This window comes from Pagrus pagrus, assembly GCF_965226575.1.
Source record: "Pagrus pagrus genome assembly, chromosome: 12".
In the NCBI taxonomy this organism is placed as follows: Eukaryota; Metazoa; Chordata; class Actinopteri; order Spariformes; family Sparidae; genus Pagrus; species Pagrus pagrus.
In genome coordinates this window covers 18,914,547-18,931,075 of record NC_140196.1, presented here as the reverse complement: position 1 = coordinate 18,931,075, position 16,529 = coordinate 18,914,547, and the positions used below count along the sequence as shown (strand labels likewise).

Sequence of the window (16,529 nt, the reverse complement as noted above, 5' to 3'; positions counted from 1 at the left end):
TCTGCTACTCCTTTTATTGTTTTGTTTTGTTTAACTTACTTATGTTATATGTACTGGATAATCTTGTAATAATTATTATGCTTTGTACTCAAAATACAGTATATTACAGTCATTTTACTTTTTTTAGTGTGCCATCTGGGCAGGAACAACAGGTGATGGTCAGCCTTAATACACACAGTGCAGAGAAAGACTAGCTATAAGAATAACTATAAACACAAGTGTTCAAGTGTTTTTGAAATTGTTTGACATTTTTTAGTGTGATTAGTGACTACATCATTTAAAAGATCTCTAAATGGTAAGACATATTTTGTTCAGTTAGACAAAAAATGCAAACATAAACAAAATAAATAAATAAATACAATTAAAGATCAACACCAATAATACTAAAATTCAGCATGGTCAAGCTCCTCCGCCAAACTAGTTTATAACACTGATCCCATGACACCAAACCCTGTTAATCAGTCACTTGTTGCTGTCAGATAAACTAATAAAACTAAATTAATATATATGTGTGTATATATTTATACATATATATATATATATATTAAAGCGGGGCATTTGAGTGATCCTTCAACATTTGACCTTGTTGCATAACAAACCTCTGAGATTTGTGGCCATCATATTAAATTTTGTCCACAGATGTCTCCTTGTCTCCTTTCCTTCCCTCGCTGCCTGCAGGTGACTTCCTGTAGGAGAGCGAGGGAGGAGAGAAGACGAGCGGGGGGAGAAGCGAAGCGGGACGCAGCCATAGTCGAGGCTCTTTCTATCTCCCTCTCACCAGCGGTGTTTGTCATTTTCTCATCAATACTCTGTCTCCCTTCTCCGATTTGTTCTGGAATAGCAACAGTTTGTGGGATATTCGTCGGAGCGGGTAAATATCGGGACTAAGAAGACAGAAACATGAGTGTCGAGGCGTACGGGCCGAGCTCGCAGACTCTAACGTTCCTCGATACCGAGGAAACCGAGCTGCTGGGAGCGGACACCCAGGGCTCCGAGTACGACTTCACCGATTTTACCCTGCCGAGCCAGACCCAGACCCAAGGCCAGACCCAGAGTCAGCTAGACAACCAGGTGCGTGTGGCTGTTCGTGGCAGCTCGCTGTCAAAATATGTCTTCTACTGTGTTGACAAAATGTGAATAAGCTAGCTAACGTTAGCTAACAACATCAACTGGCTACCTCCGGTTAGCACGATGACGCCTTGCATCGGTTACCATGCTTTTATCCCGCTAATTGGCTAGCATGCTAGCTAACCAGCTTTCTACAGTTAGCTAGCTAGCTGACAGCACAGTTAGCATGCTGACACAGCTGGCATGTCAATGCAGGACTTTATTGTCATACAAACCAAGAGTCAGGGATTTGTCACTGTGGCAGATTAACCCGTAAATGCCCAAATTTATACTTGCTAGCATTTTAGTGTATTAAATACTTTTGGAGTATGCACTGATAACAATCACAGAGGTCAGTAGATACAACAAGTTGGACACAGTAGGTGTCATGTTGCTGTCAACAAACCATTTGCTGATGTGACAGTCAGCACGACTGCATAGGAATTTCCAGTTCCTCCACAATTGGTTCACTTTCTGTGGTCCTCTAATGTTAATTTATCCCACACAATGTTTTCATTCAGTTTCAGTACATAGTTATGAACTTATACACCTGTCTCCTCAGGTGAATGGTCCTGACGGCGTGCTACAGAATGGAGACGACCCTGTGGTGAAAGCCAGTCAGCTGCTGGCAGAGTTGAACTTTGAGGAGGATGAGGAGGACACCTACTACACCAAAGATCTGCCAATACACGCCTGCAGGTAAACACAAATCTTTCATGTCTTTTAGCAGGAGATCAGTAATCAAATCCCAATTTTTTAAATACTTTGCTGTAGATTGGCAGTGAAAGCAAAGTTTGTTGGACAATGAATGAGGACTTCAATTTGTTACTATTTTTGTGGGCTGGAACAACTTAGAGCTGGGAAATATATTTATATAATATTTTTATTATAATATGAGACTATGTACCCATTTACCATTGTTAATATTTCGTGAAAGGACCAATAGTCATCTCTACGATATTGTTGCAATATTGAGATGGAGGTATTAGAAATATGGGTTAATCAATACAGTAAAATAATCAATTTTTACAGGTAATTGAAAATTCTTACTTCTTGTAGTTTTGTTCTGTGATAAGACTAGATGTAAAACCATGCTCTCAATGGTAAGGCTTTGTGTTTCTCTTTTAGTTATTGTGGGATTCATGATCCAGCTTGTGTGGTCTACTGCAACACCAGCAAGAAGTGGTTTTGTAATGGCCGTGGAAACACATCCGGCAGGTAAGATACAGTAACTTATCAGCTTTTATTGACCCTCCCTGTTGGTGTACTCAACTAAATGAACTGGAGAGAGAAATCCAATATCTTTGTAGCGGGTGTACAGCACCAAGCGATTATAATAATAAGTCTTTGTTTTGGTCAGACACCACAGACATATATGGACAGTTGGTGTAAGGTTGCAAACATAATTTCGAACAGTTATATTTACTGGCTTTCAAGGGCCACTTAGGGTAATAATCAGTTATTCAGTGAAGTGGTATTTGAAATATTGATTTAAAGGAGCCAAATGTCCCTTTTATGGATAATGAAAATTGATGCTGTTGAATCAGCCTTGTAATAAACTAGAAAACATTGGTGAGATATTATTTATTTCTGAAAATCAGAGAAAGGTTGTCTATTATCACCTGGTTTCCTCGTGTATGTGGTTAAATTAATGCAGTAACTGAACCCTGTGTTTAAAATTGTGTCTTCTTTTCCAGTCATGTTACATTTGAGTCTGAATAAAAGCAAAAATGTCTAGACGTGTTGATCCTAGACATAAGGACTAATCGATAGTGTAAAATATACCCTCAGCTTCTGCAGGACAGTCGTCTTTTTTACCTTTACTTCTTCTGTGCATTCATTGTCATTCTCCTCTCTTGTAGCCACATTGTAAACCACCTGGTGAGAGCAAAGTCCAAGGAGGTGACCCTTCATAAAGATGGGCCTCTGGGGGAAACAGTACTCGAGTGCTACAACTGTGGCTGTCGCAATGTCTTCCTCCTGGGCTTCATCCCTGCAAAAGCTGACTCAGTAGTGGTGTTATTGTGCAGGTAAGGCTCCTTTTATGTAGCTGACCACGCAGTCTGACCTTCCTGCTGATGGGTTATGAGCTATTATTGTATTGATTGTCATTTAAAGATAGCCGTGATCATTCCACAGAACAGTGTAATAACCTGCCAGTAAAGACATATCGGTACAAATCACAAATGCACTATCTTGTATCTTCCATTCCTAGCACCCCTTCTCCACATTCACACATGCAATTCATCTAAGAGCCTACGCAGGTAATTTATATTCATATTTAACACCTGTAATAGAGAAGGAAGGAATGGAGATGGAAGAGATGTGACGAACAATGCAAAAACAAAACAAACTGCAACAATTAAGTAAATTAAATAAATAATAATAAAAAAAAAAAACCCACAACAGTTCCACGAGCATCATGTGTTTCTCTGTTGGTACGACCAGAAGTTCACAGTTATTGTGTTTTGGTTGTAACGCAGGCAGCCATGTGCCAGCCAGAGCAGCCTGAAGGACATCAACTGGGACAGCTCACAGTGGCAGCCGCTCATCCAGGACCGCTGCTTTCTGTCCTGGCTGGTGAAAATCCCTTCAGAGCAGGAGCAGCTCAGGGCTCGTCAGATCACCGCCCAGCAGATCAACAAGCTGGAGGAGCTCTGGAAGGTAGCTGTCCCTGCACACACCCGCCATTGTACTCTGTTAATATCTAAACCCACATAACTAGTATTGAACAGGGGTAGGGCTTGATGACATCGTATATTCATACAGGGGTGATGCAAATAACTTTGCTGCATGGTTACTGAGCTTGTACACGAGGTCACATATATCAGGAGTTATTTTCTATGTGCTATGTGCTTACTTGTCATAGTGTGTGAAACCACAGGTGTTACTAAGAACATTAATGATGACTATTTAAGTGTTCGAGGGAATCATGACAGCATGAACCAGCATGCACTATACTAGGACTCTGAAACCAAAGCAACTAAATGGATTTCAGCCATCATTCATTATATTATTAACACCTGTGGGCTTTTTATAATGTGATGTGTCAGTGTCTCTTTTCTGAAACATTTTAAGTTGGAATTTAGGAGATTTTAGTATATTGATAGAAAGTTTTCCACTCTAACAGCACTCTTGCTTTCTGTCCATATTTTAAACTTTCTCTCATCCTGTGCGAATCTTCTGTATGTGTTTCTTCCTGGCAGGAAAATCCGACTGCGACTTTAGAGGACCTGGAGAAGCCTGGTGTGGATGAGGAGCCCCAACATGTGCTGCTCCGCTATGAGGATGCTTACCAGTACCAGAACATCTTTGGCCCTCTTGTGAAGCTGGAGGCTGACTATGATAAGAAACTCAAAGAGTCCCAGGTAAAAACAAAAAAGTGCTACAATGCATCTCATCTATGTTTTAGCAAACAAAGCAGTCACTATTAAGGTTTGTCCAGTCTTGTCTGTCGTTATTAACACAAGTTTGATTTAAAGCTGTTCCTCCTGCCATTAAATGTTAAATATATTTATCAATATTTCCTCCTAACAGACTCAGGACAATATCACGGTCAGATGGGACTTGGGCCTGAATAAAAAGAGGATTGCTTATTTTACTCTTCCCAAGACAGACTCAGGTATTTCATATCATCATATCATTATTACTATCATTATGCTTATAAATATTGACACTTACAAAGGTATATTATTATGTAATTTTAAATGTATCTTCTGAATTGTGTCTCCTCTGCTGTCTCCTAGATATGCGACTGATGCAGGGAGATGAAATTTGCTTGAGATATAAAGGCGACCTGGCACCTCCATGGAAAGGCATTGGACATGTTATCAAAGTCCCTGATAGTATCCTTATGACTGTCATAACACATATACGTAAGTTATCAGGAGACCACACACTATCTGTAATACCCATCTATCACTTTTTGTCCCCTCCACGAGTTTGTAACAGGCATCCTGGTCTGTTCTATTCTTAAAATGAGTCTTTAGTAACATCTAGTGGCAGCTGTAGGAAACTACAATAACATCTGCAAACTTGTGTTTGTCTCTTCACACCCTGGTGGTTTTTGAAAACAAATTCTATATTTAGGTTTTGCGTGTTCAGCTCACCACCTGCTAGTTAACTGATACAGTACACCAGCAATTTGAGGCTGCATATAATAACGGTCATCGGTGTGTCTACCCAACATTTCTAAATTTCAATTTGAGAAATATCACAAACTGAGTCAGGTGAAATTGTGCAACACTGTGTGAGCTAGCAGTAAAAACATGGTGTAAAAACAAAAACGTCTGCATTCCTTATTTTTAAATATTCTGTGGTAAATTCTTCTTATGCTGCCAGTTTTCATTACCCATGCACTACATAGGTTGTACAACAAATATAATGGCAGCTCTGCAGCTGCATTGAGAACGTTGCAGAATCCAAAGCTTTGTCCACCTTTCAAATGCACTGATGTTCAACTCTGTTTTGATTTAACAAAACCAAGTGCTCGGGCTTTAACTATTCATGAAGCTTACAATGTCAGCACGCATTTAGGTAGCGAGTAAGGCGTTCTTCCTCTTCCTTGACTTACTGTACCAGACTACGGTGATGAGATTGCCATAGAGCTAAGGAGCAGTGCTGGGGCTCCGGTGGAGATCCCACACAACTTTCAGGTCGACTTTGTGTGGAAGTCTACTTCCTTTGACAGGTAACCACAAGAAACGCTACACACTCTTGTCTCATGCTGTAATATGTGAACAACATTGGTGTTAAAACAGTTCCTTGAAAAAGTAAATTATTACATAAATGTTGTCAGTAAAGGTCCTCATCAGTGGAATCATGTTGGCAAAGGTTTTCCACTGAATAATGGGTCCTTTTTAGATCCAGTTTAAAACCTTCTTCAATATTTCCGTTGTCCTCATCCAGGATGCAAAGTGCCCTGAAGACATTTGCTGTGGATGAGACTTCAGTGTCAGGTTACATCTACCACAAACTGCTGGGACATGAGGTCGAAGATGTGGTCATCAAGTGTCAGCTGCCCAAACGCTTCACTGCTCAAGGCCTGCCTGACCTTAACCACTCACAGGTGAGTTGGAGAGAAAAAACGACTGTAATGTCTAGAGAGACCCTCAATTCAATACTACCTAACCTACATTATAAATCACACAAACAGCATGATGGAGATCATTCACAGTTCACTCATCTGTAAAAAAAAAACCAGAACAAAACATTTTCACACTCAACCCCAGTGATCTCTGTGTAAGTCTGGGAGGAGATGACTTCTTTTAGATAGTGACTATATGAAGCCTTTTAGGTCTTGGGCCCACAGTGCTCATATGAATGTGGTTGACTGTGATACAGGTGTATGCTGTGAAGACGGTGCTGCAGCGTCCCCTCAGTCTGATCCAGGGTCCTCCAGGCACAGGCAAGACTGTCACCTCTGCCACCATCGTCTACCACCTGGCTAGACAGGGCAATGGGTAAGACACAAACAAATATTTGTACTCCTTATATTACTTTGTCTGTATTTTGTATGTACAAGGTGGTGTTATGATAATAATTACCATAACTATTTGTTTTTAATCTGATTATTTACTCTCATTCAATCTATTTTTGACTGAACATCTGTCATTTACAATAGTTTTTTTTAATCGATTGGTATTCTATTAATTCTATGTCGTATGGCCCCGAAGATAAACTTGTCATGCATGTCCCCTCAGGCCAGTGCTCGTATGTGCTCCAAGTAACATTGCTGTCGACCAGCTGACCGAGAAGATCCACCAGACAGGGCTCAAGGTGGTGCGTCTGTGTGCCAAGAGCAGGGAGGCCATTGATTCACCTGTGTCCTTCCTGGCTCTGCACAACCAGACTCGAAACATGGACAGGTAATACACAAACTGCTATACGTTTATCCTTGTATACACACCAGTCTAAAAAAGTCTTTAAAAAACAAGAAGGTCTCGGTTACGCCGACTAAAGATTATTAACATCAGTAGGACAGCAAGTAAGTAGCTAATTTGTTGACAAGAACACGATTGAACTCGCACTGTATTGAAATGATTCCTACCTGCAGTATGCCAGAACTTCAGAAGCTCCAACAGCTGAAGGACGAGACAGGAGAGCTGTCTTCCTCGGACGAGAAGCGCTACAGAGCTCTGAGACGCACTGCTGAGAGGGAGCTGCTTATGGTAAGAAGACTGGTCCTACTGAACCAAGTGCAACTAAATATGGTCCTGTTTGTGACCATACTCTGCACAAAGTTGTAAACCAACTTCGATTTAATGGATATTTTCTCATTTATTATTTATTCTAATCCATCCAGGCCCACAGAAAAAAGGGTGTGTAATGCTAATGGTTCTTCACTTTTTCCCAGAACGCTGATGTCATCTGCTGCACCTGTGTTGGGGCGGGGGATCCTCGTCTGGCCAAGATGCAGTTCCGATCCATCCTGATTGATGAGAGCACGCAAGCCACCGAACCAGAGTGCATGGTGCCCGTTGTCCTGGGGGCCAAACAGGTAGGAGCGTCATGAGTGGAAACGGAGGTGGAACGGTTTAAACTGCTGTCACCCCCCAGCTGTGGGGTGTACAGTGTCCACAATCGTTTATTCCTCTTCTAATTTCTCTTCTCTCATCATCTGTTGTTTTTTCTGTAGTTGATTCTGGTGGGTGATCACTGCCAGCTGGGCCCTGTGGTGATGTGTAAGAAGGCAGCCAAAGCAGGTCTGTCCCAGTCCCTGTTTGAGCGTCTGGTAGTTTTGGGGATTCGGCCAATCCGTCTGCAGGTCCAGTACCGGATGCATCCCGCTCTCAGCGCCTTCCCCTCCAACATCTTCTATGAGGGCTCTTTGCAGAATGGAGTCACTGCCGGTAAGATGAAAAGAAACTTTTTAAAACTGATTTTCAATTACTTGGCTTCCTCTTTTTGGCCACTTAAAATATTTTGAAACTTCCCTCTAAACTCCTGCCCACGGGCAGCTTCACACATTAGAATTTAAAAACAGAACTTTATTGTGGTAATAGTCCAAAAAGATCTAGAGAATTTGGGAGAACATGTTAGACGAGCTATCCTCAGATATTTTGCCACGTTGCTTGCATATGGTTCAGTGCTTTGTTGTACTGTTTTCTGTCTGTATCCAAGTGGTGTTTTTCAAAGCATATGATCCTTTCAGGCCGATTCCTCAGTGTCTTTCACTGCGCATCAGCTACCATAGCACTGAGTCATATCTGTTTGTTTGCCTCTTCTGCAGGGGACCGTGTGAAGAAAGGCTTCGACTTCCAGTGGCCACAGCCTGACAAGCCGATGTTCTTTTATGTCACCCAAGGCCAAGAGGAAATTGCGAGCTCTGGGACATCCTATCTCAACAGGTTTCAGCTCTCTTCAAACATTATGTTGACCTTATATTTCACCAAAGCATGATCAGCTTCTTTTTTATGTCAATTTATATAAATTGTTCTTATCATGTAATCACTCTGCTTGTCTATGCAGGACTGAGGCAGCCAACGTGGAGAAAATAACCACAAGGTTGTTGAAGGCCGGAGCAAAACCCGATCAGATTGGCATCATCACACCTTACGAGGGACAGAGGTCCTACCTGGTCCAGTACATGCAGTTCAGTGGCTCCCTTCATACAAAACTCTACCAGGTATAGATCCAAAATGTTGTTAAATGTTGTATCATGCACTTAATCAGAAGAATGTACCTTAGAGCTATTTAAATTGAAATCTAGTACAACGTTGAGTAAAGGTTTCTTGAGCTGATGCAAAGGATCGGTATCAGGGACGTATTTCATGTATCGGCTAAGATAAAGCAGATCAAACTCCCACCTTTCTTTACTGAGTGATAACCAGGCTCTACAGTGTGAGCATTTGGCTCCATGTGAAGGAATTTTTGCGTGCAGCGATGCAAGTCAGAATTCTGACCAAGGTTTACAAAATAAACAGATTCGTTAAGCCTCGTCTCTCCAACACTGTTTCTCATTAACGATGAGCAGTGTGAAAAAACATTCCGGCCACAGCTTCTCATTACTAGCTGGCGCTGACTGTCACATTCACTGATTGAATTGATAAAAGTCGCCTGCAGCAGGTCATCAGCTGTTGCTAATTTATGTTAATTCTGTGAGTAACTTGAGAACGGGTTGAAGTAAAGGTTGTTGAGTTTGTGTGCTCTCTGCAACCCTTTGTCAGGTAAAGAACTTCAACTCTAGCACCGCCGTACAATGTGTTTTTGTGGAGCCAACAACGCCAACAGCATGATGCGTCTTCTCTCTAGCAAATCGCATCAATGTCGTTTTCTCACAGTTAAATGATTATTTATATCATATCAATAATTTAAGCTAATCAACTCAGTAGTATTTGAATCAATGACCCCCCCAACATTGATCTGGACATCAACAATGTTAACTTTAGACTAAGAAGAGGCTGAAGTGATTTTAAAAATGAGCAATTTACATTTAACAAAACCACATTTGTGAAGAAAGCAAAAGCAAATCATTTCCTACAATTAAGAAATGCATCATCATGTAGTCAATTTTTTTCAGCTAATTTCTCTTCATTCTCTCTGTAGGAGGTGGAGATAGCCAGTGTGGATGCTTTTCAAGGCAGAGAGAAGGACTTCATCATCTTGTCCTGTGTGAGGGCCAATGAGCACCAGGGCATCGGCTTCCTCAACGATCCCAGACGTCTCAATGTGGCGCTCACTAGGGCCAGGTAAGAATACATATAGGAAAACAGCACCTGGGCGCTTTGCATAAGCCCCTGGGGACCATCTATGTACTCTAGACATTTTGCATTTTTTGTACGATGATGTTATCACTGTTACTTTTACACATCTTTTGCGTTAAATTTCAATCAGTGCATCATCATCTGCTTATGTCACGTAGGTATGGTGTGATCATTGTTGGAAACCCCAAGGCCCTGTCCAAGCAGCCTCTGTGGAACCACCTGTTGAACTACTACAAGGAGCAGAAGGTCCTGGTCGAAGGGCCCCTTAACAACCTGAGGGAGAGCCTCATGCAGTTCAGCAAGCCCCGCAAGCTCGTCAACACCATCAACCCTGTGAGTTTAGTATATGTGTGTCTGTGTGTACACAGACGTTATAGAATGCTGAAATCAGGGTTTTCTAACTGGGTCATGAATGTGTTATTTTCTGGTGTGGCATGTGAAGTATTCAAATCTTACCCATGCACCTCAGACAAGTAGTTTAAAGAAATCAGGGTAATAAATCATTGTTCATGCTGTAAAGATAATGAGGTGTATTACTTGTCCTTTTGTTCTGCAGGGGGGTCGATTCATGAGCACAGCCATGTATGATGCCAGGGAGGCTCTCATTCCTGGATCTGCTTATGACCGCAGCAGCAACGGTGAGAAATCTTGAGCAAAAAACACTTGTTTTGATTTCAAATGTTGCAAATGTCCTTATAAACAAACCTATTACAGAGGAAATGCACTCTATTAGTTATGGCAGTAAATTGCAGACAGGTTGACTGTGCTTAAGTATTTCAATTACAGAAACAAGAGCTATGTGTACTGTTGTGTGACAAAACTAGCTCTGCACTCGGCCATACCATTTAGAATGAAATAGAAATGAATCTGTATTTCTTTCCACAACAGGACGTACATCAAATATGTATTTCCAGACCCACGACCAGATTGGTATGATTGGAACAGGCCCCAATCCCATGACATCCATGAACCTTCCCATCCCCTTCAACCTCGTCATGCCCCCCATACCTCCACCTGGTTACATGGGACAGGTCAATGGACCCACATCAGGTAAGTGAGACATGAAACTGTAGTGTCCTGCTAAGTGAGGAGGTATTGAATGCCTGCTTGATGTTCATATAAAGCGACAATGAAATACATAATCTGAATTGTGACATATTTCTCCTCCAGGTCGTGGTGGAGGTATGAAAGGTAAGGCAGGCAGCGGAGGAGGCGGCGGGAGTCGAGGTGGCCGTCAAAGAAACCGTGGTAACATGGGAAACCACAGCGGAGGGAATGGAGGAGCAGACCGCGGGCAGCATGGAGGCCACATGGGTGGCAGCCAGGCCAGCCAGGACCTGGGCTCCCAGCCCTTCTCCCAGGGGCCTCTGACGCAGGGCTACATCAACATGAGCCAGCCGTCACAGATGAGCCAGCCTGGGCTCTCCCAGCCTGAACTCTCACAGGTTTGTTCCCTGTGAAGAAATCTTAATTATCAGTTTAGTATGTAAAAGATTTTATGAAGTGCTAAGTTGTTGCACTTTATGAAGCAAGCTGTTTATTCATGGCAATTATTAGCCAGTTCCAGGGCAGTTAGCACATTTATTCCAAGTGTTTGTCCAGGTTTCCTCTTCAAGTAAAGACTTCATTATTAATAAAAACCACTTAATGCTTTTCTGCTTGGAAATAAATGAAGGAATAACTGTTGACCAGCCTCTTCAACTTTTTGTTTGTCCTATTATAGGACAGTTACCTAGGAGACGAGTTCAAGTCCCAGATTGATGTGGCTTTGTCCCAGGACTCCACCTACCAGGGGGAGCGGGCCTACCAACATGGTGGTGTGACTGGACTGTCCCAGTACTAGACCGTAAGTAATTCCACTGTGGTTTAAAGCTAAGATGACTCACTGAAATTAAAGGAATAGTTTAATATGTTGGGAAACAAGTGCATTCACTTCTTTGCACAGAGTTAACTAGATGAGAACAGTGATGCCACATACATTCATGCAGGCGTTTTCAATGTGGGTAAAGCCGCTAAAAATAGTTGATTTACTTCCTTCTTCTGGTCACGTTTTTGATATCTTTTAGTCTCTCAAAGTCTCATCTTCTCAAACTCACGGCCGACCGAACAGTGTTCAAACACTGCTTGAAAAGAGACAGATGGAAAAAAAATTAGGCGCCAACATCCTTAATCAATCAATGTGTTTCATAGCATCGCGCCATAAAAGATGTGGAAATGTGTCCGGTTTTCATCACAGCTGATTGGATTTGACGTGAGAGTAAATGCTGATTTTACACATTGGAATTGAAGACAAAAGCCAGATGTTAGTGGGAGTTGTATTTGTTCAGTGTGAAAAAGAGGGGTAACAATGCTATTAACCCTTGTGATCAATAAATATTCTATCCATTTAGCTTAGCATAAAGACTGGAAACAGAGACCAGGGCTTCGGTAACATAATCTGCCTGTGAGCACCACCAAAGATCTGTTTAATCCGCACAAAAAATGCTACTTTTTGGCTGAGGGCAGTGACTTCCTTCAGTTTCCTTCATTTTGGTGACATTTTGGTGAGACTGTAGGAAGTCCCTGCTCCTGACCAAGAAATTGTCTGGATTAAACAAATATGATAAAAGGTGTTAATTAGTGAGCTTTGAAAGTGCTGGTATGTAGATTTTGTTATCCTGCCTGGGGCGGCTGTAGCTCAGGTGGTAGAGTGTGTAGTCCAGTAATCGGAAGGTCACTGGTTCGAACCCCAGCTCCCCCTAGTTACATGTCAAAGTATCCTTGAGCAAGATACTGAACCCCAAATTGCTCCTGATGAGCAGCTGGCGCCTTGCATGGCAGCCTCCGGCATCAGTGTGTGAATGTGTGTGAATGGGTGAAAGTGGCATGTGTTGTAAAGCGCTTTGAGCTGTCCGAGAGGACTGGAAAAGTGCTATAGAAATGCAGACCATTTACCATGCCAGGTGTTTTCCAAAGTTTTCAGTCTGTGTGCTGAGCTAAGAGAACTGGCATCTGGTTGCAGCTTCATATTTACTACACAGACCTGAGAGTGGTATCCATCTTCTCATGGATTTTCAAAAGAAAAGGGAACAAGTCTGCAGCATTGAACTATTCCTTTAAATGAAAAGTTCATTTTGTAATATGTTTAAAAGATGAATGATTATTTTCCCCAAACAAGTAATAATGCGTGCATGTGTTTTTTTGTGTTTGTTCGACAGGTTGCTGGAAAGGAGCTAGGCCTGTGTGAAGCTTAGTTCATCGGTATTTTAATCTGGGTAATAACAAAAAAGAACAAACATGGATACCCGTTTTCCACTGCTACAACCGAAGCACCACTGTGTGAAAGTAACAGGAGAGAGACCGTGAGAAACCAACCAATCACAAGAGTGAGAGCAAAAAATGGGAGTAGAGCTGGACAGGAAGCGAGCAAGAGACGACGAGAGCGGGAGGCGGGTGGAGGAGAGAAGGCACTGCTGCTCACACGCGAAGGAGAAAAGCTGTCGTTGTCGGAGCAGCGCAGTTGGAGAGGCGAGACCTTCGACAGGTCAGAGGAGGGTGGAAGGTCCGAACGATTCTGGAGAAGGGGCGACTGTGTCATCTTGTCCCACGTGTGCCCCTGCATCCTCGTGGGATCTCCAGGCGGTATGGTTGGGAATCTTGCTCCAAAAGCTGAGAAAGATGGAGAAAGAGGTGTCTCACACTAATGTCCTCCAAGCTAACTCAACAGGACGTCTTCTGTGACTTGGAGAGAGAGAGAGAGAGAGAGAGAGAGAGAGAGGGAAAACAAAAGGGGACACAACTCTTGAAGCAGTTGATATGGCAACTTTTTTAAACTCAAAGTTTGAACTGAGGCTCTGCATTTGATCACATCTAAGCATCTGGGAGAGAAGAGTGTGAAAACACTGTTCGGCTATTCAAGTGAACTCAAAAGTGCTTGTGGTGTCAAATGAAATGTGAGGATTACATAGCCAAGGATCATTCACTTTTCTTTCTCAGCTTTGAGTTAGAAAGTTTTCTATAAAAAAGGCTGTTTTCATTGAGGTTTTCAGTGATGTAAGCTAACAATGTTGGCCGTCTTTCAAGGCACGTCTTTCTCAAGGTGGTCTGCAAAGAAACAAGTGGCGGAAATAGCTCTTAGATATATAAACGTGAAAGAAAAACATCTTTGTCTCCAGATCGGAGGAGGTGGGCTCTAACGATCTGAATACAGGGAGACAATGTTGTTTTTATTCTTCTAAGTGTATCTTCTTAGTAGTGAAAGTGAACACCATAACCAGCTTATGACTGAACGAAGCCGTCGTTCTTTTTCTGCTGAAGCCACTTAAGCTAGCAGATAAGGACATCTTGAGCATATATAGCTAAATGCATCAAATAAGCCAAATGAAGAGGGCAGTAATTCCCAAAGACCCTTCTCCAAAAAGTCAAGAAACATGCATACAATAAGAGTATTTATGTACAATTTAAGCACCTGATCGTCACGGTAAAGTGAAGGAAGAAATCACGAGCTTGGGTTTTCTTGCCTGTGGAGTACCTGACACCACTACTCCTTGCAAAGGATGATGAAAGCTTAGTACCCGCGTTAGATCACGTGTGTTGAAGAGAAACTTGATCGTAGATTTCACCGTGTTAGACTGTAGAGAAAGATTTTCATTTTGGAAAGAGAAAGACGAGATGTTGTGCACTATAAAATTTGGCACAAAGACATCTTTAAATTATTAACACATGATGACCCAAGTATATCGTGTATGTAGGTAGAACATTTTCCTTCCCCTTGTTTATTTGTCCTTTGTTGTCCTTGAACCTAATAGAAGAGTGAAACTGTCACATTTAGTAGTGCATCATGTTGAAAGCAGAACAGTTTGTTTGTTCTATAACTTTTGTAAACGTTAGTGAACTCTGTGTCTTAGTTTCAGTGAAGTTACTTGATTTAGATGGACACTAGTTACCATGCAGCCAACCATGTACCAACTATTCTTTCACTTTCATGTTATCAAAATGTATGACACAGACAAATCTGGTCTTCGTCAAAATATCACTACTGTAGTCACCTTACCTCTGACCTGAAGCTGGGTTGAAGAAGTTTAATATCCTGTCACTGGCACAGAGCACTTGCTAAAAGTGTCCAGAGTGCCGGGGAAAAGAAGCAGCCGCAAGCCATTTGAATTTTTTACTAAAAAATGTGTCTACAAAAAGCAGTTTCTGTATTCATATTCACACTAAATGGCTAACTTCTGCTGTGCAGGTGGTACATCTCACTGTACTAAGACTTCAAATTAATATTTATACCCAGTTTCTTTGTGAATTATCTGCAGATTATCTGTTTGCTGTGTTAATTTATGTTTCATCCTTTCTGTATAACAATCTAGATGCACCTGTTCATTGACATATTTAAAGTCTAACACTAAAAATGGTCACTTATTAATTTTTTAAAAGAAAATAACAACATTACCAATAAATGCCCACCCATTCATTACCAACACATCTACTGTAGTTTTTGCATGTCTTATGACTAGAGGGTAACTTTTTGAGTTGGATGTTGTCCCTCAATCCTTTTTTTGCTATGATAATCTTTGTTTGGCTTATTGCTGTTTGAAACAACTGAAAATGAAGAAGCTTTGTTTTGGCCACACGGCTGCACCGTTTTGTTTTTCTGCCCACACTGATTGATGTCATTAAATTATGCTCACAAAGATTCTCCTGTTGATAATCTTGGAAAATTAAAGTTTGATTCTTTTTGCTCCTTCAGCTCGACTTCACTGTTTTATTTCTTTTTCCCACTTATTTTGTAGATGGATTTACAGTGATGGAATATAACTTTAAGTATATTTACTCAATTACTGTACTCAAGTACAATTTTGAGGTACTTGAGAATCCACTTTTGCTTCGCTATGCCTCTACTCAATCACATTTCGGAAGGAAATATACTTTTATTCCTCTACATTTATTGGTAACACTTTATTTGGATAGAGTATGTGTGACCTTTCATAAACATACCTACATATTCTTGATAATTATTTCAACTTGGACTACTCATTTAACCTATGCTATACAAATGTAATAAATAAACACATTTATTTGATAACTTTAGTATCTGGTACACTTTACAGACTGGATGCTTCAGCAGCTCCAAAGCATTGCATTTTCAAATTAATTTATTTTATATGGTAATTCTGAAAATCAGAAAAAAGCTGAATATCAGATCATCTGACAATCGACCAGGCTGATAAATGTAGTATATAGTATACAGTGTATATATGTTTACATGTCAATATATGAAAAATGTAGCCATAAATTTATTACCAAAAAATGTCCTTTGATACAGAAATACGTTTACTATCAGATACATACAGTTAAAGTCGTGTATTATTGAATGGGCAGCTGGCGATTTGTTCATTTTGCACCTCTTTTGTTTGTCCATAACTCGTGACTGATTCAGACTTGAGACTTGACTTGTCCTGATGACTCAAATGACTTGTCTGTGTTCAGTTAACCTTTTAGTCTTTTTTTAGTCTGCTGGTATTTCACTGTTTAAAAGTGACGGGGAGGGAACATTTTTGGATTACAAAGAAGTGAATAAGCTTTTATAAAGTGTTCTTAAAAATTACATTTATTTGACTGAAAATCAGTAATTGTAATACAAATTCAATTCACCGTCATACTTGTTTTTGAACAGATTAGATAAATTGGCCAAAAATATAATTATTAATTTTCTCTTCATAAAGACCAGATACTGCAGTT

At 41.0% G+C, this 16,529-nt stretch overlaps 1 protein-coding gene across 1 annotated transcript; it reads left to right on the top strand.

Moving 5' to 3' along the window:
* The first annotated feature begins 730 nt into the window (after positions 1-730).
* On the top strand, positions 731-15,536 carry LOC311266741 (regulator of nonsense transcripts 1-like). Its single transcript, XM_084369263.1, has 24 exons — positions 731-1,071; positions 1,670-1,806; positions 2,236-2,325; positions 2,970-3,137; positions 3,591-3,771; positions 4,314-4,475; positions 4,645-4,729; positions 4,854-4,952; positions 5,689-5,797; positions 6,016-6,175; positions 6,451-6,569; positions 6,810-6,974; positions 7,163-7,277; positions 7,463-7,606; positions 7,745-7,958; positions 8,339-8,456; positions 8,578-8,734; positions 9,655-9,797; positions 9,971-10,145; positions 10,369-10,450; positions 10,701-10,862; positions 10,983-11,257; positions 11,536-11,658; positions 13,010-15,536. The coding sequence occupies exons 1-23, from the start codon at positions 901-903 to the stop codon at positions 11,653-11,655; spliced, it is 3,351 nt and encodes a 1,116-aa protein (XP_084225389.1). The 5' UTR covers positions 731-900; the 3' UTR covers positions 11,656-11,658; positions 13,010-15,536.
* Positions 15,537-16,529: the final 993 nt, after the last annotated feature.